Source organism: Miniopterus schreibersii (assembly GCF_964146895.1).
Source record: "Miniopterus schreibersii genome assembly, chromosome: 2".
Lineage (NCBI taxonomy): Eukaryota > Metazoa > Chordata > Mammalia > Chiroptera > Miniopteridae > Miniopterus > Miniopterus schreibersii.
The window spans coordinates 86,664,657-86,692,229 of NC_138102.1; the positions used below are offsets into that span (position 1 = coordinate 86,664,657).

The window sequence follows — 27,573 nt, forward strand, 5'->3', positions numbered from 1 at the left end:
CCTTTTCATTTTGTTGATGGTTTCTTTTGCTGTGCTTTATATTTTGATGCAGTCCCATTTGTTTATTTTCTCCTTAATTTCTCTTGCCCTAGGAGATGTATCAGCAAACATATTGCTACCTCAGATGTCTGAGATGTTGCTGCCTATGTTCTTGTTGAGGATTCTTATGGTTTCATGCCTTACATTTAGTCTTTTATCCATTTTGAATTTCCTTTTCTGTATGGTGTAAGTTGGTGGTCTAGTTTCATTTTTTTGCATGTACCTGTCCAATTTTCCCAGCACCATTTATTGAAGAGACTGTCTTTACTGCATTGTATGTTCTTGCCTCCTTTGTCAAATATTAACTGACCAGACTGGCGTGGGTCAATTTCTGGGTTCTCTGTCCTGTTCCACTGATCTATATGTCTGTTCTTGTGCCAGTACCAGGCTGTTTTGATTACAGTGGCTTTGTAGTATAACTTGATATCTGGTGTTGTGATCCCTCCAACTTTGTTCTTCTTCCTCAACACTGCCTTGGCCATTTGTAGTGCTTTTGGTTCCATATAAATTTTCAAAGTGTGTGCTCTAAATTTGTGAAATATGCTGTTGGCATTTTAATAGGGATTGCATTGAATCTATAGATTGCTTTGGGTAGTATGGACATTTTAATGATGTTAATTCTTCCAATCCATGAAAATGGTATATTTTTCCATCTGTTTGTATTTTCCTCTGTTTCTTTTTTCAATGTTCTAAAGTTTTCTGAATAAAGATCTTTGACATCTTTGGTTAAGTTTATTCCTAGGTATCTTATCTTTTTAGTTGCAATGGTAAATGGTATTTTTTTTTAGTTTCTCTTTCTGAGAGTTCATTATTGGTGTATAAAAGTGCCATTGATTTCTAGTTGTTAATTTTGTATCCTGCTACCTTGCTGATTTCATTTATTAAATCTAGTAGTTTTTTGGTGGAGTCTTTAGGATTTTCTATGTACAATATCATGTCATCTGCAAATAATGACAGTTTTGTTTCCTCCTTTCCAATTTGGATGTTTTTTATGTTTCCTTCTTGTCTGATTGCTATGGCTAGGACTTCCAGTACTATGCTGAATAAGAGTGGTGAAAGTGGATACCCCTGTGTTGATCCTGTTCTTAGGGGAAATGGTTTTAGTTTTTACGTATTGAGTATGATGTTGGCTGTAGGTTTGTCATATATGACCTTTATTACGTTGAGGTATGATCCCTCTATTCCCACTTTGCTGAGAGTTTTTATCAAAAATGGGTGTTGGAGTGTACTGAATGCTTTTTGTGCATCTATGAATATGATTATGTGATTTTTTTTCTTTCAGTTTGCTTATGTGATGTATCACGTTTATTGCTTTGCTAATATTGTAGGAGCCTTGCATCCCTGGAAGAAATCCCACTTGTCATGGTGTATGATCTTTTTAATATATTGCTGGATCCTATTTTCTAATATTTCATTGAGGATTTTGGCATCAGTGTTCATCAGGGATATTGACCTGTAATTTTCTTTCTTTGTAGTGTCTTTATCTAGTTTTGGAATTAGGCTAATGCTGGCCTCATAAAAAGAGTTTAGAAATGTTCCTTCCTCTTGGATTTTTTGAAATAGTTTGAGGAGGATAGGTGTTAATTCTTCTTTGAATCTCTGGTGAAACTCCCCTGTGAAGCCATCCAGGCCAGGGCTCTTGTGAGCTGGGAGCCCTTTTATTACTGCTTCAACTTCATCAGCAGTTAGTGGCCTATTTAGACTTTTGGACTCTTCCTGATTGAGTTTTGGAAGGTTGTATTGTTCTAGGACTTTATCTGCTTCATCCAGGTTGTCCAGCTTGGTGGCAGGTAGTTGTTCTCAATATTTTTTCACAGTCCTTTGTATTTCTGTTGGGTCAGTTTTTACTTCACCTTTTTCATTTCTGATTTTGTTTATTTGGGTCCTCTATCTTTGTTTATTGATGAGCCTGGCTAAAGGTTCCTCAATCTTGTTTACCTTTTCAAAGAACCAGCTCTTGATTTCATTGACCTTTTGTAACTTTTTTTGGTCTCTATGTCATTTATTTCTGTTCTGATCTTTATTATTTCTTTCCTCCTGCTTACTCTGGGCTTTTCTTGTTGTTCTCTTTCTAAGTTTTTAAGTTCTAGGGTTAGAGAGTCTATTAGATTTTTTTCTTCTTTTTTGAGGTAGACTTGTAGTGCTATGAACCCCCCTCTCAGGACTGCTTTCATTGTGTTCCATAGGTTTGGAGTTGTGGGTTTATTTTCATTTGTTTCCAGGAAGATTTGTCTTTCTTTCTTGATGTCTTTGGTAACCCATTCATTGTTTAAAAACATGCTTTTCAACCTCCAAGTGTTGAAATATCTATTAGTGTTTTTATTGTAGTTGATTTCTAATTTCATGCCACTATCGTCTGAGAAGATGCTTGATGTGATTTCAGTCTTCTTGAACTTGTAGAGACTTGTTTTGTGTTCTAACATGTGGTCTGTCTTTGAGAATGTCCCATGTGCACTTGAGAAGAATGTATATTCTGCAGCTTTGGGGTAGAATGTGTCCTATAAATGTCAATTAAGTCCATCTGATTTAGTATGTCATTTAAGGTCACTGTTTACTGGTTGATTTTTTTCTCTGGAAGACCTATCCAGTGAAGTCAGTGGGGTGTTAAAGTCCCCTAGTATGACTGTATTGCTGTCGATCTCTCCCTTAAAGTCCTCTAGAAGTTTTTTTTTTTTTAACAAATGTAGGTGCTCCTATGTTGGGTACATATGTTTATCAGGGTTATATACTTTTCTTGGATTGATTCCTCTATTATTATGTAATCACCTTTCTTGTCTCTCGTTGTGGTCTTCATTTTGAAGTCTATTTTTCCTATATGAGTCCTGCTACCCCAGCTGTTTTTCTCATTTCCATTTGCATGGAAAAATTTTTTCCATCCCTTCACTCTCATCCTGTGTGAGTCTTTTGTTCTGAGGTGGGTCTATGGTAGACAGTGTATAGTTAGGTCATGTTTTCTTATCCATTCAGCCGCCCTATATCTTTTTATTGGGGCATTTAATCCATTTACGTGTAAGGTTATTATTGAAAGATACTTACCTACTACCATTTTGTTTCTTTATGCCTAAATTTCTTATTCTCTTTATTTCTACTTCTAATTATAGAAGTCTCTTTAATATTTCCTGTAATGCTGGTTTTGTAGTGATAAAGTCTTTTAATTTTTTTTTCTGCGAGGCTCTTTATTTCACCATCTGACTTGATTGATAAAATTGATGGATAGAGTAGTCTTGGTTTCACATCCTTGTTTTGCATTACCTTGAATACTTCATGCCATTCCCTTCTGGCCTGTAGAGTTTCTGATGAGAAGTCAGATAACAGCCTTATGGGGACTCCTTTGTAGGTAACAGATTGCTTTTCTCTAGCTTCCTTTAGATTTTTTCTCTGTCTTGGATTCTTGGCATTTTAATTATGATGTATCTGAGCATGAGCCTCTTTAGATTCTTCTTCCTTGGGACTCTCTGTGCTTCCAGAACTTGTGTGACTTTTTCCTTGACCAGTTTACGAAAATTTTCTGCCATTATTTCATCAAACAGGTTCTCTAACCCCTGCTTATTTTCGACCTCTTCTGGCACTTCTATTATACAAACATTGTTACATTTCATGCTGTTCCACAGCTCCCTTAGACTGTCCTCCTGTTTTTTAATTGTTTTTTGTTTTTGGGTCTCTGATTGAGTGATTTTTTACCCTGTCTTCTAATTCACTGATACAATCCTCAGCTTCCTCTAATCTGCTGTTTATTTCTTCCAATATATTCTTTATTTCTGCTATGTTATTCTTCATTTTTGACAGGTCATTTTTCACAGTTTCAATATCTTTTTTCATGCTGTAACCATCCTTACAATCATATTCTGAACTCTATATCTGAGAGACTGCTTATCTCCATTTTATTTCACTCTTTTTCTGGACACTTCTCTTGTTCTTTCATTTGGGGCTTGTTTTTTGGTTTCCCCATTTTGGCTACTTTTTGGGATTTGTTTTTAAGTGTTAGGTAGATCGGCTAGGCCTCTCAGTCTTTTTGAAGGGTCTCTGGTATAGGCCAATGTCATACCCAGTTTGTGACTGGCCCTAAGAACCCTTTTTGGGGCTATCAACAACCCCAGGCTTGAGGTCTCCACTGCTGGGCTGGGTGCATTTTGACATGACCAAGATGCACTCCAAAGTCCGCTTTTCTAAGGCCCTGGTCCCAAAACAGATCAGGCACAGACTCAAAGCACCCTGAGGTCTGCCTCTGCCTGCAGACTGATTAATCTGATTCTCTTAATGAGCCTCAGCCTGTAGAAGCTCCACAGGGTGTGGTGGCTGGCTATTTTATCAGTCCTTTAAGCCTCAGTATGTAGAAACCCCTCCAGGCAGGGCGAGAGACTTTCCAGCAGGGTTGGTCAATTGCTTCCCCCCTCAGGCAAAAGCCAAAAATTCACAGCCAAAGAAAGATGTTCCCCACAGTATGGGAGAATGACTCGACACAGGAATCCGGAAGGGCATCCCCTGATCTCTCTCTCCAGAGCCCACAACCCCAGACTCTCCCCACACAGCTCCAGTCTACTCCACTCACACTCCTCCAGAGCCCAAGGTAGTGGCTGCACAGGAAACATTGTGAGTTGGCTCTTTAAGAGGGTGCCCGCTGTTCCAGCTGCCTCTCCCTGGCAGACAGAAACCCAGCTGCTTTTCACAGCCAGATGTTATGGGGGCACCTTTCTCAGTTCTGGTGCTCTTGGCTGGGAAGCCCATCCTGGGGTTTAGGCCCCAGAGTTCTCAGTGGGAACCGCCCACAGCTGAGATATCCCTCTGACTTTTAGCTGCTGCCTGTGGGAGCCCAGCCAGCCCTCTCATGTCTGCACTTCCTACCAGCCTGTGTGGTCTCCACTTTTCCTCCTTGGTTATGAGGGTGCTCTATAGCTAGTCTTCAGTTGGTTTTCAGGATGGTTTTTCTATGTTTTAGTTTTAAATCCAGATTTGTCCCGGGAAGTGTCAGTGTAGTTTTCACCCAGTCTGCCGTCATCTTGGATCTCATCCACAGTTGTCATTTTAAGTTTTTCCCATTTTTAGTTTCATATTACTGAATTATATATTTTCATCAAGATTAATTATTTTTCTATGTTAATTTTATGAAAAGATTTGACTCAATGATCAATTTTTTGGTCTATCTTAGATTTTACTGATTATGGTGTCTACCCCTAACAGTTTTATTCTGATGATTGTATTCATTATTAATTATTTGGATAAAAGGCTAAAGTGAGCCTTTTCCAGCATACATTTCAGGATTTCTGTATTGTGTATAGCTGGTCTCTTGCACTTGTACTCTAACTTTTGTTTTACCCACCCTGTATATGAATTTTAGGAAACTATACTGCCTTACACATGTTTAAGTCAACATCTGAAATTTTTCATAAGTTTAAAGACTTATTTTAAAAGATGTAGTATTCAGTATGTTCTAAATATTGATTACTTTTAAAATAAAATTGTTACTTCACTTTTCATATATAATCAACTTAATAAAATATATCCAGTAGTATAGTAATTTGGATATTCTGTCATCACCCATCTTTCTCCATCACCATTTTTTTTCCATCACCATTTATCCCCCCATACCCTCCCACACCTCTGTCCATACTCCCACCCCAACCCCCACCACCCGCCATCACCATTCTGTTGTTCATTTCCATGAGGTTTTTTTTGTTTTTGTCTTTTTTGTTCAATACCTCCACCCTCTAACCCTCCCACAGTTGTCAGCCTGCTCTCTATCTATGAGTCTGTCACTATTTTGCTTGTGAATTTATTTTGTTCATTAGAATCCACATATGAGTGAAATCACACGGTACTTTTCTTTCTTTGACTGGCTTATTTCACTTAGCATAATGCTCTTCAGGTCTATCCATGCTGTCAAAAAAGGTAAGATTTCCTTTTTTTTTTACATTAGAGTAGCATTCTATTGTGTAAATGTACCACAGCTTTTTTATCCACCCTTCTACTGATGGACACTTGAGCTGCTTCCAAAAAGGGAGATTGGAAAAGAGAACCTATACTTCCCTCACTGGTTCATTCTCAGGCAGATAGATTTTAAGAAGCTGAGGGTCTAGAAACTTACTCTGTTAAATTATGCATACCTAACTTACCTCTTGGGAAGCTATTGTATTGCCTAAAGTTGGTTATTGCAAGGCTAGTGCATTGTGGTGTTATTTTAATTTTTTCATAATCTTCAAATATTTCTTATATCTTATATTCCTCTATGCCTTTGGTGAGGAAATAGCATTACCAAGATGTGGAAAGAACTAGGAGGAGGGAGTTCCACACATCTTGCTGCTCCTTACATTCTTACCCCTGTACCACAACATGTATCAGCCAGAGAAGGTCCTCCACATGGTCATTTTAGAACCCAAGCTCCATTCATCTTGTGGTTTGGCTTTCCTTCTGGGACTTTGAATCCTCTTTATTTAGCTGGCAGATGGCAAAAAGAGCAAGGAAGATCATGTATGCATGTAAACCTGAAATTACTTTTAAGCTATTCTATCTTAAATATATTTGTTATATCCAAAATCATTGATAATTTATACAGAATTAGAAAAATAATTGAGTTTTATAACTTTACCTTGTGCTAAATGCTTTCTAATTAAACTGTTAAAGCTGCAATTTGTTAGATTTGATGACCTCATGAACATTAAACAGAACATTTCTGTCTAGCCTTCTGAAGCGTTTTCATTAATTCTTAACATAAAACATAATAAAGCAAAATTTATATTTTTCATTTTCAAAGAAAAACTATTTTAATAATTGTTTTGATAAATGTGTTAGATGATTTGAGATCAGCAAGTTATCATTAAACAAGTACTTAAGCACGGCTAGTGTTGCTCAGTGGTTGAGCGTTGACCCATGCACCAGGAGGTCATCAGTTGGATTTCCAGTCAGGGTACCCACCCAGGTTTCGGGCTTGAACCCCAGTAGGGGTCATGTGAGAGGCAGCCTATGTTGATATTTGTCTCTCATCGATGTTTCTGTCTCTCCGCCCCTTCCTCTCTCTCTCAAATTAATAAAAACATAATTTAAAAAAAAAACAAGTACTTAATTTTTTTTCTTGAGAGAGAGAGGAAGAGAGAGTGAGAGAGAGATATATAGAGAGAAATACTAACTTGTTGTTCCACTTATTTATGCATTCATTGGTTGACTCTTATATGTGCCCTGACCGGGAATCAAACCTGCACCTTGGTGTAGCGGGACGATGCTCTAACCAACTGAGTTACCTGGCCAGGGCCTAAACAAGTACTTTTTACATTGTGCAATATTAACCTTAAAAGGAAGAAAAGATGTAACTGATTTGACAGACATATATGTGTTTCTGACAATATATACATGTCTGATACACATGAGTGCACAGCAACCCTCTTTTTCTTCAAAAATATCATCAAATAATATGTGTTAAGCACACATATTTAGGCAAGGCAGTTTACCAGGAGCCTCTGTTACATTTGTTTTCTGTTGCTTCCTGTGTGCTTCAGCTCCTAAGGGAGAGGGGTGGACCTCAGGGTACAAGGCCAGTATGAACTCTTTCTCCCTTCACTTTATTTGGATACTAAACAGTTCAAATTAGTTCAGTGATCACTTAAGAAGAATCACAAAATTCTATAAGATTTGGAATCAAAATGCTTTAATATTCTTGTTTATGACCTATGTGATGTAATAAAAATGACTTTTGTTCGGTTTTCAGAAAGTGATACTGAATGGGTAATTAGCATTTGTTGATTAGATTTCATGGTATGTTAAATAATTTGGAGAAGCAGGCAGGCACAAACCAGATGATATGGAAAGGTCGACCTAAAAACCATAAAACCTCAAGTATAGATGAAAGTACTTCCATAGTTTAGAAAACTATCCTGGTCTATAATGAAAAACAAATATAAAGAGTTATTATAAAAGGTACTGAAACTTATAGAACATCATGTAACTAGTAAAGCTGTAAATAAAATACAGGCAACATTATAGTACCAGCTCAAGTTTCAGACTTGGGCTGGATGCCCAGATTTTTATAGAAATGTGCCATAAACTCGGTGATAATCAACTATAAATGATATTTCTTTACATTTCTGAAATATGTAGAAATTGACAAAACTCCTCATCACTTGCCTGAAGTAGTATCCTAACTGGTTACTCTGATTTCAGTCTCAAAACCTCTACTTTGCCCTCTATATGCTGCTGGAGAGTGTTGATGAAATTTCACTAGGTGACCCTCCTTCTGAGTGTCCAGGCTTTCTCATTGCCCATGAGCACCAGAGAGTGAAGGAGACTTGGTTAGAGTTCAAGGAAGTCCATAGCAATTACAAAATTTACTTGAATGCTAGTGTTTTATCTCAATAGTTCATCATTTGTTACATTTTATTTTCCAGCCTATCTGTGTTAATTTCACTAAAAAATAAAATTGATGGTCAAGAAGAGTGCCAAATGATATTTTTTGACACATTTCTATATACATATTCTTATGTGAGAGGCATCAATCTATAAAGTCAAAATGCCATAGCATAGCCTAATGACTTTCCGTAACTCCTCTACAGTGAAAGAAACCATTTTCTGCGGCCCAGGGTCTTTCAGGATGGGGACTAACCTCGTCTAGAGTTTCTCAAGGGTGCAAATTAAACTACTGAAGAAGAGGAACCAGTTCTGCTGTTTAGATTGCTTTTTTAGGTCTTCATTAAATCTTAAATGGGCTCCACCATAAGAATATAAACATGAGAAGTTAGAAAGCCAAACTGGAAGTGTTTTTCCAGTTCAGCAAAGGAGTCAGAAATGAACACACTTTATATGGTACCTTGTAATCTTCCCCATATGTATTATCTTTGTCAGTTTCTCTTAGTGATTTATTCAACCAACAAATATAAATGGAGCACACATGTGCCAGGCAATATTTTATGCACTGTGCATTGAACAATAAATAAGATAGATGAGGGTCTTCTTCTTTTGGAACTTCCATGTCACAAGAAAGGAACAGATGAAAAACAAACAAATGAGAAAATAAATAAATGCCATGCACAGAATGAAAACAAAATGATGTAACAGAAGAGACAGTAGAGGTTAGTACATGGTAACTCTACACTGGATTCCAGGAAAGGCAAGCTCATAGGAGAGGATATAAAAAATAATAATAAAAAAATTTTAGGAGAGTTTTATTTCATAATCAATCTTGAAGTAAACAAGAAAAAGGGAAAGCAGGAGGTCACTTGCTGTAAAAAAAGAAGAGGACTCCAGGCCCTACTGGTTTTCCTGGCAGAGAATTTTTGACCAGCTCAGAATATTGTCTTTTATCAGCCCTTTTTAGGGATTTTAAAATCTTAATTATAGTCATTATAGATGACTATAAAATAAGTAGGCATATTTTTAATCAAGTTATAAGAGGTTATATATATATAATTTTCCTTTCCATGACCTTTTGGTAAGGGCTATATGCTTATTCAGATTATGCTGCCCTTGTTCAGAATACCTCCTACCTTTGGATGTATCTTTTGGAATTTGCTTCCCTGCAGTTTATGGGCTACTAGCAAAATAATTTTATTTTAATTTTATTCTCTCTCCTTACCTCCAGGCTTTACTGAGTTCCTCTGATTAACTCAGTATCCTTTTATCTTGCTCCTGAGGGTCCCTGAGGACTGCTGTGGTCCCAGCCTGGAGCTAAGAAAGTGGTGGTTGGAGATATATCTCCTTGGGCAAGGGAAACAAAAGAAAACATAAACAAAAGAGACTTACGTCAAACTAAAAAGTTTTTGCAAACGAAACCAGCAAAATGAAAAGACAACCCACCGAATGGTAGAACATATTTGTCAATGATACATATGATAAGAGGTTAATATCCAACATTTATAAAGAACTTATGTGACTCAACACCAAAAAACCCCAAACAATACAGTTAAAAAATGGACAAAGGACCTGAATAGGCACTTCTCAAAAGAGGACATACAGGTGGCCAATAGGCATATGAAAAGATGCACAAAGTCACTAGTATCAGAAAGATGCAAATTAAAACCGCAATGAGATATTACCTCACATCTGTCAGAATGGCTACCATCAACAAATCAACAAACAGCAAGTGGGGGTTAGGATGTGGAGAATTAATGCAGATTGGCGCAGCCACTGTGGAAAACAGTATGGAGTTTTCTCAAAAAGCTAAAAATGGAACTGCCTTATTACCCAGCAATTCCACTTCTGGGAATATACCCAAAAAAATCCTGAAACACTGATTTGAAAGAATATGTGCACCCCTATGCTTACTGCAACATTATTTACAATAGCCAGATTTGATAGCCCAAGTGTCCATCAGTAGAAGGGTGGATAAAAAAGCTGTGGTACATTTACACAATAGAATGCTACTCTAATGTCAAAAAAAAAAAAAAGGAAATCTTACCTTTTTTGACAGCATGGATGGACCTGAAGAGCATTATGCTAAGTGAAATAAGCCAGTCAGAGAAAGAAAAGTACCATGTGATTTCACTCATATGTGGATTCTAATGAACAAAATAAACTAACAAACAAAATATAAACAGACATATATATGCAGACTGATGCCTGGCGTAGGGGAGGGGTTTGAGGGGCTGAGTGAAAATGGTGAAGGGATTAAGCAACAACAACAAGAAAAACCCAACAACTCATAGGCACAGACGACAGTATGGTGATTCCCAGAGGGAAAGGGGAGTTGGGGGGCATCTAACAGGGTAAGTGGGGATAAATGATGATGCAAGGAGACTTGACTTGGATGGTGAACACAGTGCAGTATACAGATGTTGTATTATAGAACTGTACACCTTAAACCTATATAATTGTATTAACCAATGTCACCCCAATAAATTCAATAAAAGTTTTTTAAAAGGAAAAAGAAAGTGTTGGTAGGAGAACTGATAGAAGAGTTTGTTTGTCTGTCTGGATCCAATCAGAAGCGAGAAACCATTTAGCAATTTGAAGAAGGAATGTGTAATATGAATAATTATAATATAAAGTATAACAGGAAACTGGAGTAACAAGGGAATGGTTAGTAAGAAATAAAAAGAACTCTAAACATATATATGTGTTTGGAACAGCATATGAAAGGAGCAGCCACTACCCTTAGAGCTGATGTTAAACCCAAGGAAAGAGGCCCCCCAGGCCTTGTTGGGGAGGGCATGGCTACTCACTAAATGGTGAAGTTACTCTGGTGCCTTGCTGGGTGAGCACTGTCCTCTGGAAGTTGTTCCTGGGAGGCTTCTCACCAGAGGCACTCTGCTTCAAAACTGGCTGGAACAGAGGGAATACAGGAGGAAACTGCCAGTCACTGGGTACTGTTTGCAACCATACACTGCAGGAACCAGACAGAGGAGAGGCCCCCACACTTTGCAGGAACCTGCTGAGTGAACACCAGAACCAGGGAGAAAACCCCTTCCTCTTGCATTGCCTCTTCAGTGTCCTTTCCTAACAAAGTTTAACATTGTTCCAGATAGAAAGGAAAAACAAAGGGCACAGATTCATTTTCATAGATCAAGCAATTAATGGTGAACTTGGTTCTGGAAAGCAATAAATTGATAACTGGCATTTTTAGTAAGACATAGAACAGTTAAGCAGTCAGACTAACTTCTGTGTTTGTAAGCAACCTGCCTGCTTTGAGTAAAATAAACTGATAATGTGCTAATGGAAAGGAATAATTGATCAAATATTTATTACATCATAGTTCCCAAGGAGAAAAATAAGTAAAAATATGAGTGTGTGTGTGTGTGTGTGTGTGTGTATCTTTATCCTCCTGGCACACTGGTTTCAATATAAGGGTGCCAACACATCTTTCATGGGAAAATCTTCTTTTTTTTGATATTATACTCATTTTACTATCTGAGTTTTTAAATGGTTTTAAAATTTTATTTTTTTAGTGAAATAGTGGTCATAATAAAAGATAGTTTTTGTTGTTGTGGCTGTTTTATTTGTCTTAAAATTTTTCCTAATTGACAAAAAAATATATAACCATTTTTAGTATTCTTTCCATTAAAAAAAAATTATACTGGTATATGAAATTCAAATCTGGAAGCCATTGCACCCAACTATGAATTTGTAAATATAAATTGTGACAAGTCACTATTACTCTTTTGTGAAATGTATAAAACGTTTTGCATTTAGAAACTAGAAGACATTTGTAACATTATATTCGACAACAATGGCATATAAACTCATGAACAGAACTTAAATAATAGCTAAGGCCATGCACTTTACTTTTATTGTCTTCACTTAAACTAACCAGTAATAGATACCACTTCTTCAGATACCAAAATTCAGCTGGAGTTAAATAATTTTCCAAGTCCTTAGAGCTAGAAAAAAGGAGAACCAAAATTTATCATTATTATTTCTTTTAATATATCTTTATTGATTTGAGAGAGAGGAAAGGAGAGGGAGAGAGAGGCAGAAACATCAATGATGAGAGAGTCATTGATCGGCTGCAGCCCGCAACCCGGGCATGTGCCCTGACCAGGAATCAAACCCCGATCGCCTGGATCCCAGGTCGAAGCTCAACCACTGAGCCACGCCCAGCCAGGCGAGAACCAAGATTTAAATAAGAGTCTGATAGGCTCCAAAATGGCTTAGGATTTAAATAGATGTCTGCCTGCCTCCAAAAACCTTCCGGTGTCTAGGGAAAGAAAAAAACTGAATTAAGGAGTTAAAAATGGAATTTTCAAAAAATAAAAAGACCAATAGATTACATATTTTGTGTATGTGTGTACACACACACACATACATACACACACAATTTCTGGAGAAAGGAAATGTACAAAGGAACTTCATAACTTGTTTTCAAAGCTTGAGGAATATCATGTACATAAAACTCAATGACTAGTTTCGATTTTCACCAAAGCAAATATAAATGTAGTAGATTATACAGAGTAAACCAATGCAAGTAGAAAATGTGTTTATGTATTGTTAGTATACATTAGTGTTTCAGGAAGGAATGTGTTTGTTGTAAATTTGACTCTAGTGGTTTAATCAAATATGAACTTACCTGTATTGTGTAACAAAAAGTTCACACATATGGGCCATTGCTGAGATTGTTTCAGTAGCTCATTATTAGGGCCAACCTCTACCCGATTCCTGTGGCCTTTCTTTCAGTTATGTGACGCGGCTGCAGTTTCTGCCATCACATCTTTCAAGGAAGAAGGGGACAGGATTATGCTTGCTATATATGACTTTTTATCAGCTTTTCTGAAACATTCTTAGCTGACTTTGGTTTTATTCTCATTAGGCAGTGGAAGGTCAAATGTCCCTACCCCTAGTTGTAAGGAAATTTGGGAAAACAAGAAATAACTTTGTCATGATAGTGGCTGAGACCATAGATTAGCCACACTCTGGCCTTGGGGCCAGTTCAGGCTACCCCTGTTGTTGTTAATAACGTTTTAATGGAGCACAGCCATGACTGTTTATTTACACATTGTCTGTGGCTGCTTTCATGGTACAGTAGCAAAGCTGAGTAGTCATAACGTACTATAAGCCTGAAAATACTGTTTGGCCTTTTACCAAAAATGTTTCCTGACCTCCAGCTTAGATCAATCATGATTCATTACCTGGAGTTGACCGCATGGACACTTCAGGGATAACTGGGGTTTCTTTAAGCAAGAAAGGAGATGGAAAGAAGGTATTGCAAAATAACCAACAGTTATGTCATGTAACTGGGCCAATTAATTATATACAAGATCAAAAAGTTATAATACATTTTCTGTTTTAAGTCACAGGATCATATTGAACATAAGACTTTTTTGCCTCTTCATTTCCTAATGAACCAATTAAGAAAATTAAGAAAGGTAGAATTTTGCAAATATATAGAATTAAATGATTGACAATGTTATGATATATAATGAATTCATGAAGATGATCCCTAATTACTGACTTCTTTATAGCACTCCCTAAGATATTGTGAGACTAAATTTTAAACACATATTTTACTAATTGACACTTTCCTTTAAACTATTTATTTTAGGTCCTTGCATACACTGAAGGACTTCATGGAAAATGGATGTTCAGCGAGATAAGAGCTGTATTCTCAAGACGTTATCTTCTACAAAACACTGCTTTGGAAGTATTTATGGCAAACCGAAGTAAGTCCCCTAAATATTTTGAAAGAAAAGGTACTCATGTTTGAATGCTGTTCATTTGCGTGGTGTAATTCTGTCTTGATTTTTTCTGCTGCATTTCTCTCTGAAAGCCCTCAGTAAAACAAAAATTAAAAAGCAGTAATATGTTTAGAAATGTTAATCCAAGATTTCTCAAGGATAAAGTTATACAGAAAAGTGATTTCCATGAAGATATATTACCTTTACAAATAAATGATGATAAGCACTTGAAAATGATTTCTGAAATTGATGGTTTGCTCTCCTGTGCTTTTCTAAATCATATTTTTACTTCTTTTCACAGCCTCAGTTATGTTTAATTTCCCTGATCAAGCAACTGTAAAAAAAGTTGTCTATAGCTTACCTCGGGTTGGAGTAGGGACCAGCTATGGTTTGCCACAAGCCAGGTAATTGTATCATGTTATATGTTATCTATGGGTTTTAGAAAACATATTTCATTTTTAATAAGACAGAAATATTTATAGGGTTATACCATTATAATTATTCTGAGAACCAAGGAATTTTCTTTCTTTACAGGTTATTTGTAGGGAAAGAGCTTATGAAAACAACTATTTTAAGAATGACAGAATAGTTAGGGCATACTTTTTATATAATACATATATAAATGAGGAAGCAAAATATTGATTGAAATCATAGCTAGTATATAATTAAGACATTTTGCTTATGCTCTTACAAGAAACATACTAAAAGCCTCATGATGTTTGTAATTATAATGCAATATCATATAAATTGTTCTTATAAATATTTCTTCATTAAAGTAATAAAATTCCTAAAGTTTATTGAGATTAATTATGGTGTGGTTTTAACTATGTCCTAAATTTTTAATTTTGGTATTTTTAAAACATCATTTTGAAATCGTATTTTATTGAGGATACTAATCTAAGTAGAAAACAGTAAATTTTGTGTATCACTAATATCAATTAGTCAGTTTTTGGCTCCAAGTAACTGAATGCATGACTAAATGTGGCTTAAAAGATAGAGTTCTTTGCTTTTTAGCTTTTGTTTTTAATATAAAAGATCTGGAGAAGTATTGGCTGAGAGGTTCAGTGATGTTAGGACTCTTAGTTGGCCACATACTCGCAAAATAACCACTACTGCTCCAGACACATCTTCAGACAACTGCAATAAAGTAGGTGAAAGACACAATTTCTCTTAGAGCATTTCTCTTAGAGCGTTCATGTTTTAGGAAAGAATATATTTCTCAGAAACCTCCAGCAATCTTTAATTCAAATCCTTTTGGCCGGAATGGGTTCACCCTCCCACCCCTAAAACAATCACTGTCAAAGAGGAGTATATTTACTGGCTTAGCCCAATCATCCCATAGAATTCAGGGAAAAATATACCTCTGAACTCCTTGCTATCTCCTACCTGAAAAAAGTAAGGTGTCTTTTGGCAAGGAAGAAAGAAATAACAGCTTTGGGTAAACAAGTTAAGTCCCTGGGAATTATTGCACAGCACTGTATGGACAGAAAGGAAAACTAATCTTTGTCTGTCTTCCCTTAAGTAGGCTACAGACATTTAAAGACAAGGATGGTGTCTTATTTATCTTTAAATGTATAGGACCTAGCACAGTACCTAATTGTAGAGGTGTTTTTTAAGTGCTACTCAACTGAAATTACCTTGCATTGTGGTGTATCTATTCTCTTTAAGCTTACAGTGTAATAGCAGTTTACTGGCATGTATGCATATGCTCAAGATATTTGCCAGTAGACTGACAAGATTAAGTTAAGTCACTAGTAGCTAATGAAATACTTATATAAAATACAGGTCAAAAGAAAAAAATGCATTTAATCTATCAAGGAAATGAAGTTAGTTTTGCAAAACTCGGTCTTATTGAATCTAAGCTGACTGATGGTAATCACTACTTCCTTTCCCTGGTGCTTACAGACTGTTTAATCATCAATTCAAGAATTTTTTCAAGAATTGACATTATGAACTCATGAGTAGTTCTATTTCCTTTTTAAAAATAATCTGCCCCTTGGCATCTTTCTCAGTGACCATGATTCTTCAAAAATTATCAGTAAGGGTTTCTCAATGACATGTGTGTGATTTCCTTCAATACTCTTCAACTTGTCTGGACCTGAATTAATTCAAAACAGAAGCTCTTTTACTATCTTCCTTACCTATTATGAGTATTATTTTCTTTTTAACCACATTCAGTCTTTTTGACTTTTGGAAAATCATTATTCTTGATAGAAAAAATGGAAACAAAATAGATGTTCAGTAGTTTTGGTTCTGCTGTTACTTCACACAACCGTTCTATCTTAAAATACTCTTTTATTGTTCTTGGTTCCCTGACCAGACACTCAACTCATTTGTAGTTTCTTAATATTTTCAGAAATTCAGTTTGTATAATAGATGGGGGTTAGAAGAACATCTTGGCTTAGATAGACCTGTTATTTACCCACTGGGTAACAGTCACAGAGCCAGGTACTTAGTAAGAACTCACCACATATTAGCTGAAAAAATGAACAACACTAGGGAATAGGAATGGCACTCTCATTTGCTATAAAATTAAGGCAGTATCTTAGCATAGAGATGTTTTACAAATGTCTTAAGATCATAAAGTGAAGGTACTTTGTCAAACTGTAAACACATGAACACTAGGCACATATATGCAAGCATACACACACAGATATAGATAGGCAGGTAAGTGGGTGGGTAAATACACACATACCTCTATAAACTTATGTGTGTGATATGTAAGACCTTTTTATATTTAGCAGATTGTCAAAGAAAAGAATGATGCTGGTTTCTACAAGAAGCCTTCCAGCTTCATAGAACCACTAAGGGATTAATTCTTTGTTTTCTTTTCTTGATATTGAGTTTTGTCGGTTTAAGCAGAGTTTATCGAACTTTAGGAAACTTACTCTAAGCTAAACCCATAAAGAGATTGATTTATAAATAAACAAAAAATTATAAAATCCAAAGGCAGGTATACTGCCAGAATAATTGACTTCACAAATCATTTGGGCTACTTCTTGGGCAAGCCTACCAAAAAGATCAGGTTGTTGCTTAATTAATGAAGACTTAGAACAATGGGAATATTTTTATTAAACTAGCATAGCCTAATGAATGCCCTTTTAATTAATTAATTAATATCCATAGCTATCATTTACTGAGCACTTCTCATATGCCAGGGACTATACTTAGTGTTTTAGCTTATAAGTATTCTTTCCCTTAATTCTTTTTTATTAGGCAGGGACTTATAAACAACAGGAATTTATTTCTCACAGTTCTGGAGGCTGGGAAGTCTAAGATCAAGAAACTGGCAGATTTGTGTCTGAGATTCACTCTCTGGTTCATAAATGGCCTTCTTTTCATTCTGTCCTCACATGGCAGAAGGGAGCTCTCTGCCCTTAATTCTTAAAACAACCAAATTTTAAAAACAAGGGGATTCTTATTCAATGTTACAGATAGGAAGATTTTTATTTAGATAAGTTATTTATCTTGCTAAAGATCATAGCTTACTCTCTATATAATTTCTATTCTGTGACCTCTATCAAGGTGACCCACATAGGTCATAAGAATAATACCTTCCCTCTTACATAATGAAGGAAAAACCCTTGTCCATTTTCTGCACTCCATACTGATTACCATTGCTTCATTAATGTATTTTCTATTTTAACCATCAGTACAATAAATTAATTTTGGATTTAATTATATTCTTCACTTACTAAGGATACAGCTGGTTATAGTCATAGGGTCAATTATTTTGAATGGTCACCATTTGTTATGATACTCAATACTTTTTATTTCAGAGTGTAATTTCGCCTTTATCTCATCCCCCAATTCTAAAAGCATCATACTGTAGCCCAAATATGTACCAACTATTCTCATTCAAGCATGTAAACTTGTTATAGGAATTTTGAACAGCTTTATTAATTTCCCATTTTCTTCTTCATGTGACTGAATTAATTTTTTAGGATTACATCTCTCTTTAGCCATTTTTCTGTTACTGTAGATGACCAATAATTTAAATCATTAAGTATGTACTTATTGAGACCCCATTATGCTAAGCACTGCTAAATGCAAAGGATATAACAGTAAGTAAAATAATTTACTTCCTGCTTTCAGTGAGTTTTTATGAGGAAAGACAGAGCAATAAACAAGAAAAACTGACCTTTTCCCTGAACTCAATAATAATCTTCTTTTCTAAATTTATATACTATGCTCACATTTTTCTTCTTCATTATTACATACTCTAAGAATGACATGATAACGTTCTCCCATTATTCCTATCACTTACATCTATTAGGGTGGTTTTTTTTTTTATTTAAAGATTTTTTATTGATTTTTAGAGACAGAGGAAGTGAGAGGGAGAGAGAGAAACACCCATGTGAGAGCAAGACATCTCTAGGCTGCCTCCTGCACTCCCCCTACCGGGCTTCAAGCCTGCAACCTGGACACGGGCCTTGACCTGGAATCGAACCAGCGACCTTTTGGTGCACAGGAGGATGCCCAACCAACTGAGCCAAACTGGCCAGGGCCCTATTAGGGTTTTTAAACACCTGTCAGGTTTTGTTTGGTCATTGGTTTTGGGGTTTTGGTTGGTAAGAATTATTTCAGATAAGCAATTTTCTTCTTAAATTGTCTAGGTTCAAAATGTCAACAGAGGAATTCAAAACTTTATTATAAACATAGCATTTAGCAGTCTGAATGTGCTGCAATTAAGAACTTTAGTCAGATTAGGAAGAATGTGATTATAATAGTAACAATGCAAATTGAAGTAAGAATATGGTTATAATAGTAGCACAGTAAAAATTTGGCTAAGCATAGTTTACTAATTATTTGATAATTCAGAAAACATTTTAGCATGTTGTCATGAATCAGGGGAATATTTATAATGTAAAATAGTTATGTGGGTGAAAGTGGACCTGGGACAATTTTGAATGATGGTGCCAGTATGGATAAAATGTGGAAGTCCTTTAGGTAACTCTGTGAAAATCATATTATAAATTAATTGAAAAATGCACTGAATTATAAAATTAAACTTTGAAGTATGTATGTCATGTAACATTGAAATTAAGGGAGTTATTAAGACTTGAGGATCTTTTGGAGTCAATAGGCCTATTATCTCAAATATATATAAATAGGTAGGAATAATGTGTGACTAGACTGCTACAATTTTACTTAGTTGATAGCTTAAACATAGAGTTATACATAATTAATCTTAAAATCCTTAATTCGGAATTGAACTTGAGATAACAAGTTCTATCCCATCCTACTTCCTTCCTTCCTTTTCCTTAATTAACATATACTTAGCTCCTACTATGTACAAGACAATGTCTATTAAGATTCGATTTGAACAGAAATATTTGATAATAATACATGAATAAAAAAATAGTCTTAATTTCATAGTTCCTAACCTGGGAGCCCTGGATGTCACAGTGAACTCATAGGGGCGCAGCAGGACATTTTGTAGTTTTTAGGGAAACAGCAACATCTGTCAGTTACCACACAAACTCTTAGCTGGAGTTAGTTTTAAATTTCAGCATTAGATAGCACTGTATTCTTGACATCTCAGCTTTGTGAAACTAGGTTTTTGGGGTTGCAATTGTAAAAAACAAGTGCTGCATGAAAATTAATGTGGAATAAGAAATACAGGTGGTGGCATCAGATAGGATTTCCAGGATTAAGAAACAGTGCAGTGCCTAACAAGTGCACATCCCTTTAGTAATTGTGGTTATTAAAAAATAAAATAAAAATGTTACTTTTCTTTCAAAGTGTATTATATTTTCACACAGCTACTAAGTTTTTAAGACTTAAATATTTATTAAGTTATTTAGACCTAAGTACTTAATAAACAGAACTGTTAGGTGTTTCTCTTGGGCTGGGGGCACCATGAAAAACTTCCTGAGACACTAAGGGTAGCATGAATTGAAAAAAATTAGGAACCTCTATCTTAAGTGGTGATCGTTTTAGAAACTCATCAGCCTTATCATACTTTTACAAATACAGCCAGTTTTCATTATTTTTTAGATAAACACATTGAATATTGAGAATTTCATAATTTACGCAGATTATCCTAATTTACTCCCTCAAACTATTCCTATATCTCTTCTGAATTCATACAAGTTCCCAGTGTTTTGTTTTGTACATCATCAGAGGGATATGAACTGTATGGGTAGAGACTGTGCATGTGGGCACACTCTGTGTGTGGAGCCATTATTATATAAGGTTTAAGTCAAATGCTTATTGGCTGATACCAGACTACCTACCTACCTTCTTAGCATGGAGTAGATTTACTAGATTGTTTAAAAGATACTTTGACTTATTTTGAGTATAGGTTCACATTTTTGGTATTGTTTACTTGTAAAATACCCATTTGCACCCATATTATTCAAATAGGCACTTTCATATTGGTTTATCCTGCGTAACTACATATCTGCTCTATAACAGAGTTTTCAATACCATTAATGTCTACAATTTAAATATTTTGTAATTTATTAAGAAGGATAAACCATGGATATTTTAAATTATTTTAAATATATTAGTTTATATTGTATTTTTAAAAAGTCATGAGTTAAAAGAGACTATGTTTGTTACGGTTTGCTTAATTGCTAGGAGGATATCACTGGCCACTCCTCGACAGCTTTATAAATCTTCTAACATGACTCAGCGATGGCAAAGAAGGGAAATTTCAAACTTTGAGTATTTGATGTTTCTTAATACTATAGCAGGTAAGACATCTCATTATTTAATCTCATAATATGTTTATGTTCATCAAAATCATGGGTAATGTAACTTTATGGAATACATGTTCCTCTTTGGAATTCAAATGGAGCATTAAACTAAATATTGAAGCATTCATATGAATTGTTATCAGAAATTATATAAGCCAGTACCAAGGTTTTAGATGCATTTATTGTTGAACAGTCTTTCCCTGCTATCCTCTTCTATTTTCTTTGCTGACAGCTTTGTCTGAAAGTTTATTAGAGTCAACAAACCATTGCCAGAGAGTGACTGGAAATAATAATGGGAAAATGTAATTTCACTACTTTGTCATTCTGAGCAATAGCAGCTAGACAGGAGAATAACAATAGGATTCTGCCTAGTACAGATGTAACCTGGATTAAGGCATGATTTGGTTACAGTGTGTGTGTTTTTTCTTAAAATCTTCAAATAAAAATATAAAATCAAATTACATTTATAAATGATGAGTAACTGCCATCAACCTCGGCAGTACCATGTTTATAAATTTTAAAAAGGTAAGTGGCTTTTTTTTCCTGCTAAATTAGTGATTGTCAGTGGTTAAACATCTCTGAGATTTAAGTACCTCTTTCCTTTTTTCCTAAATTAAGCCTCCAAAGTCCTTATTTATGTTGAATTGCAGTTTTCTTTTGTAAACAGGGGCTACTAAAATTTTTTGCAATTACATGAATTTAACTAACTACATTATTATTGTTCTGTTATGATTGCATGCTCAGAACCATGAATATAGAGCCGTGTTCTCTGAACTATCGCTTAAAAGGATTACTGTGTAATATTATTCTTTATAAGTCTATTATATATATGTGAATATAGATACTGTAGATATATACTAATTATGGATGATAGATATGTATTAAATAGATAGGCAAAAGTACTCAATTTGTCAATAAAAAGGGATAAAAAAGTTTGAAATGTTTTGCATTTTAATCATTTAATAAATATTATAATGTTAGTGCATTTACTAATAAGATACTAGTGGTAGAACCAAAGTACTATTTTATTAAATATATTAAATTTTATTGTATATTTTATATACACATCTCCATTGTATACATATATCTTCTGATATCTTCATGATATATTACATATATATTCCTATATCAGTTCACATTATATATATATATATATATATATATATACACACACACACATATATGTGTATATCTTAAACATATTTACTAGTTCAAAGATAAAAGGGAAGTATTATACTAGTTATTAGCAGATATTATTTACATATATAGATAGAAGAAACTTAAATATCTGAAATGTAAAGAAGTTAATTTCATTAGCATGTCTAGGTAAACAGCATTATATAGTAGAAAGAACATAAGTTTCAATGCCAGCGGGAAGAGGGGTAGAATTTCAGATCTACCAACTTTTGTGTACTAGAGCATAGGTGGAATTCCAAGTTTTCACTGTATCTTGGACTTTTAATCTTTCAGTAGTCATGTTTAATATGTTTGCATCTGTTTTAATAACTGATATATTTGACCTTTTATCATCATGCTTTATACTATTATTTTTAATGTTTTCTTGCTTTTATGTATTGTTTGGGGGGTTTTGATCATACTGATCATTTTTTGCCCATTTTTTAGTGACTTAGAATGTAGGCAACTTATAATTAATTATCCTAGAGATGTGTTTAAATTTTTTACAACCCTTTAAAATATACTTCATTTTTTAACTCGAAAATGAACCAACATTTTAAATCACTCCTATGTAAAATAAAAATATTAACTCAATTACCTCCTCATTCATTGCTTATTTTTTTAATATAATTTACTACTCAGAATCCATATTATTATTAAAATCTTTTTTCTGAAGTTCATATATTTTTGCATAAAAAGAAAGACTTCAGACTATCAAAATGTTCTTGTCAGCTACATAGATCTTTATCTGATTTTTCAGGATAATGTTCTTTTTCCATTCTTCTGCAGTATTTTTCTATATTCCCTGTGTTAGGATTTTTGTTATCTATCTATCAAGATTCATTGTCCATATGTCATAAATGGGCATATGATTTTTTTCGTTGGCTATGCTAGCTATCTGGAGCTGTTGGATGTTAAACTGGAAGACAGGGTAATAAATCTCATGCCCAGCTCAGTTTCCAGTTGAGCTGGAATTCCTATTAAACAATTCTGCTATTCTAAGATGGGATTTTCTCTATCTCTGGATGGGGTGTTATCTAGTTCACTGCTTTAAAGGACTCTTCTAGATTCCATCCCTTCCCACTACATTTTACCTGTGTCAGATATATTTTCCACAATATGGTACAGTACCATCTATAACCACCATTCACTTCCTGCCTGCTGATTTCTGGGAGTTGCTCTATCTAGCTTTAGAAAAATTGCAATCGAATAGAGAGAACACTGTGATCCCTTCTGCAGCTGCACCTGAGCAGTATAGACTTTTTTTTCTGGTTGGGACAGTCTTTGGGGATTCTAAGCCAGAGCATGTAGATCATGAGGGAAATTTAAGTGTCTCCTTACTCTCTTTTGAATAATTGTGTCTGTTTTATTTGATGACATAAAGAATGTATAAGGCACTGAATTATTTTTAAAGAATATATTGGGTGTTTTCTTTACAATAATTATAACTAAACATTAAAGCCTGTCTACTATAGAGAGTAGGATAAAACATAGAAATAGGGACTCCGAGCACTTACAACTTGGTGGGAAATGAAGTATACATAAATAAGACAGCATTTTAAGACAACTGTATTAAGTACTGAAAAGTGCTATAAATAGTGAATGCTACAAAAGCTAAGCAGAGTGGAGGAATTTAAAAAATGTGTTTGGGGAGAAAAAAAGCAGAGCTTTACAAATTTCTGCCAGCTGGATATGTGTGATGGTTTAAGTGGACATGAGTGTCACATCTTGGCTAAAAGCAAAGCATAACAGGAGATAATATTGGAGCTATAAGTAAGAACCAGATTGTAAAGAACCTGATCTTAGACTTTTAGGAGTTAGTATAACCATTTGGAGTCACAGATTTAGAGGTATTGATTATAACCAAGAGATCATGGAAAGCTTCTCTGAGGCAACACGAAAATTGGAAATTGAAATATGAGTAAGAATTCCCTAGAAAGTAAGCAGAGGGCATTCCAAGAAAAAAGAAAATGTGGGATGAAGAGTTGAATTCCAGTAGTGGCAGCATGTATATGAGAGAGAGAGAGAGAGAGAGAGAGAGAGAGAGAGAGAGAAGAGTGAATAACAGAGAGACATATGATGTCATTATACAAAAAGTAGAAGTCACTATAATATGCTCCAGATGAATGGTTGGCAGTGTCCCCTGACCTATAGTATCAGTATCAGTATCTGAGAAATTGTTAGAGACGTAATTCTCAGACTCCTCCTTGAACCTACTGGATCAGAAATTCTGGGAGTGTGGCCCAGAGAGCTGCATTTTAACTAGTCTTCTAGTTGGTTCTGATGTATAATATTTGAGCACCATTGCTCAAGCTATTTAAGATCTAATTATCAGAACAGTATTTGCATATAAATATATTTAGAACATGCAAGAAAGCATGCAATTAAGTGCAATTACCTATAATAAAAGTTTAGAGAAGTCAGAGATTAGGATGAGATAGTCTAGTCAAGGGGAGCTTCATAGAAAAGATGGGCTTCAAATTAACTCAAAGGATTTTGTTGTACATAGATGATTATCCTGGCAAAATGAACCTTTATACATAAGTAGAATAATAATTGGAAAAGGTTGTGAATATAAACATCCTGAGATACTGTTCTTGGTTATAACCCTGCTAATTCTTCCCTTGCCATCATCCTGAAGTTTAAGTGGGAGTGCCAGTTTGCACTGAGCACCAGCATTGAAGATTTGGGTGATGGTTTCATAGACAAGCTTCACTAAAGTCAAGATTGAGTACTTGTTAAGGAGGTAATTAGAATTGCCTGTTTTCCAGTCTTGTGGGGAACAGTGTATCATTCATTCATCTCTTATTATTGGAACACTTTTCAGAGTTCTCTGAGGATCCCAGAATAAAGGGCAGTTTAAAGATGTCCAATTGTACCAACATCACTTTTACTAGCATGGGTTCCACTAAATAATCATGTTACATAACACAGTTTTAAGGATTCATTTATTGTTCAGTGCATACTTATTTAAGTCAGTTGATTGAAACGTAAGATTTATCATTTCTTGAAAGGGTATTAGTATTTATATTGACAAATTTCCTAAGTAATCTAAAGCCAGAAATGGTTGGTGTATACCTTATCATAGTCTTTTTTAAACATATCTTTAATTATTCCTAATATCAAGATTCAGAAAAAATAAATCTTTTTATTATTTCTTTGTTTGATTTCATTATTACTTTTTGAAACATTTTTAATATTGATGTCAACATTGAGAAAAAGTAGCAAATAGTTGTTAACATTTATTGAGCAATTTACAGTATTCTAAATATTATTTTAAGTGCTGTATGTGTATTTACTCATTTAGTCCCAACAATAACCCAAAACTTAGGTTCTATTTTTATCCTCATTTCACAAATGAGGTAATAAGGTACAGAGAAGTTGAATAACTTGTCTAAGTTACAGAGCTGATAAGTGATGAAGTCAGGATTCTAATTTGGCTCTAGAACTTGACTCAACTATTGTATTATACTGCATCAGATACTTATGGCACCATTCAATTTCACCTCTAGTCATTAGCTTTAATCTACTAATTGCCTTAAAAACCTAAACAATTAATGTTTTTAAACAATTTCATCAAAAGAAGATTTGAAGAAAAAAAAAGAAGAAGCTTTTGAAGTTCATTTACTGTCATGATTTGTGCAGATACTAGCAGATACTAGAAGTGGGCCCAGAATTATCTCTAATGTAGAACCTGGTACTGTTTTCAGCTAGGTCTCAGATCCAGAGAAACAGACTCTAAGGCAAAGATTTGCGTGCAGGAAGTTTACTGGAGAGTATCTTTGGAATTAATATCTGTGGGGGAGCGAGGAAAAGTAGGACTGGGTAAAAAGAGAAATTGAACCCCAAGGTAGTTGCTGCAAAGACCTCAGTAGATCTCACAGGGAGCCAGGAACTGGGATAGTGCTTCAGAGTTGTCTTGCCTTGAGGCAAGGTGGTCAGGCCTTCATGACCTCCACTAGACAGTAATTAGATGTAGATATGGGACCTTGGGTTAGAGTCTCTCTTCTGGTGGTGGGGACTCCTGGAGAGGGACTTGGCTGAGCAGCACCAGCCACAACACTAGCAACATAGCCACTAACCCAGCATCCAGGAAACTAGAAGGCTAGCTATCATTGGGCCTCATCCTCAGAGCTCCTGATTCAGTAGGTTTGGGTGGGGCTTGCATTTCTAACAAGGCTCCAGGTGATGCTGATGCCACTATTTCGAGAACCACTGCATTTCATCTATATTCTTTAAAAATCCTGTCTAATAATTGTACTAATCTTCTGTAGCATTCACATCTTCTATAACACTGTCTATATCACACATTTTGGCACTTATGGTAGTGTGTCCTTAGCATTTTATGTCTTTAACTTATCTTTCTAATGAGATCATAAGGTCACTATGAAAAAAGTGTTGCTCAGTAAATACCTATCAAATTAAACTGATTTAATATTTATGCTTCTTAAGTGTTTGCTTGGTTTTGTAATCTGTTATGTGAATTCACTAAAATTGCTGGATGAGGGATCCTGTAAATTTCCTGAGTTAAAGAGAAAAGTTACAGAATTGAATCTGATTGAGGAGCTGAAACAATCTTTTCTGTCTACACATTTTTAAAAGTATAGGTCAATGTGATGGAAATTTACATTTTCTTTTTTTAAAATTTATCTTTATTGTTGAAAGTATTACAAATGTTCCCTTCCCCCCCAACATTGGTCCCCTCCCCCCTGCACCTCTCCCCCCAGGCCTTCACCAACTATGTCTGTGTCCATTGGTTATGCATATATGCATAGAACATAAGTTCTAAGGTTAATCTCTCCCCACCCACCCCTGCTTTCCCTCTGAGATTTGTCAGTCTGTTCCTTGCTTCTATGTCTCTGAATCTATTTTGTTCATTGGTTTATTTTGTTCATTAGATTCCACATATGAGTAAGATTATGTGATACTTGTCTTTCTCTTACTGGCTTATTTCACTTAGCATAATAGTCTCCAGGGCCCACCATGCTGTCTCAAAGAGTAAGGGATCCTTCTTTTTTACAACTGCATAGTATTCCATGGTGTAAATGTCTGAGAAGATGCTTGATATGATTTCAGTCTTCTTGAACTTGTAGAGGCGTGTTTTGTGTCCTAACATGCAGTCTATCTTTGAAAATGTCCCATGTGCACTTGAGGAGAATGCATATTCTGCAGCTTTGGGGTGAAATGTTCTGTAAATGTCAATTAAATTCATCTGATCTAGTCTGTCATTTAAAGTCACCGTTTCCTTGTTAATTTTTGTCTGGAAGATCTATCCAGTAAAGTCAGTGAGGTGTTTAAGTGCCCCACTGTGCCTGCATTGCTGTTGGTCTCTCGCTTAAAGTCCTCTAGAAGTTTATTTGTTTTTTCAGCCTGTGTGAGTCTTTTGTTGTGAGGTGGTCTCTTGTAGACAGCATATATTTGGGTCATGTTTTCTTATCCATTCAGTTACTCCATGTCTTTTGATTGGGGAATTTAATCCATTTATATTTAAGGTTATTATTGATAGGTACTTATCTATTGCCATTTTATTTCTTTATGCCTATGTTTCTCATTCTATTTCAACTTAT

General features: G+C 35.1%; 1 protein-coding gene across 2 annotated transcripts in view; it reads left to right on the top strand.

Annotated features, from left to right (window-relative positions):
* NBEA (neurobeachin) overlaps nt 1-27,573 on the top strand; it is an 817,699-nt gene that overhangs the window by 652,768 nt on the left and 137,358 nt on the right. For both annotated transcript variants that reach the window (XM_081128332.1, XM_081128333.1), the window contains 3 exons: nt 13,994-14,111; nt 14,428-14,530; nt 20,712-20,827. In XM_081128332.1, coding sequence (XP_080984458.1) covers nt 13,994-14,111; nt 14,428-14,530; nt 20,712-20,827 — 337 coding nt within the window. The remainder of the gene's footprint in view (nt 1-13,993; nt 14,112-14,427; nt 14,531-20,711; nt 20,828-27,573) is intronic.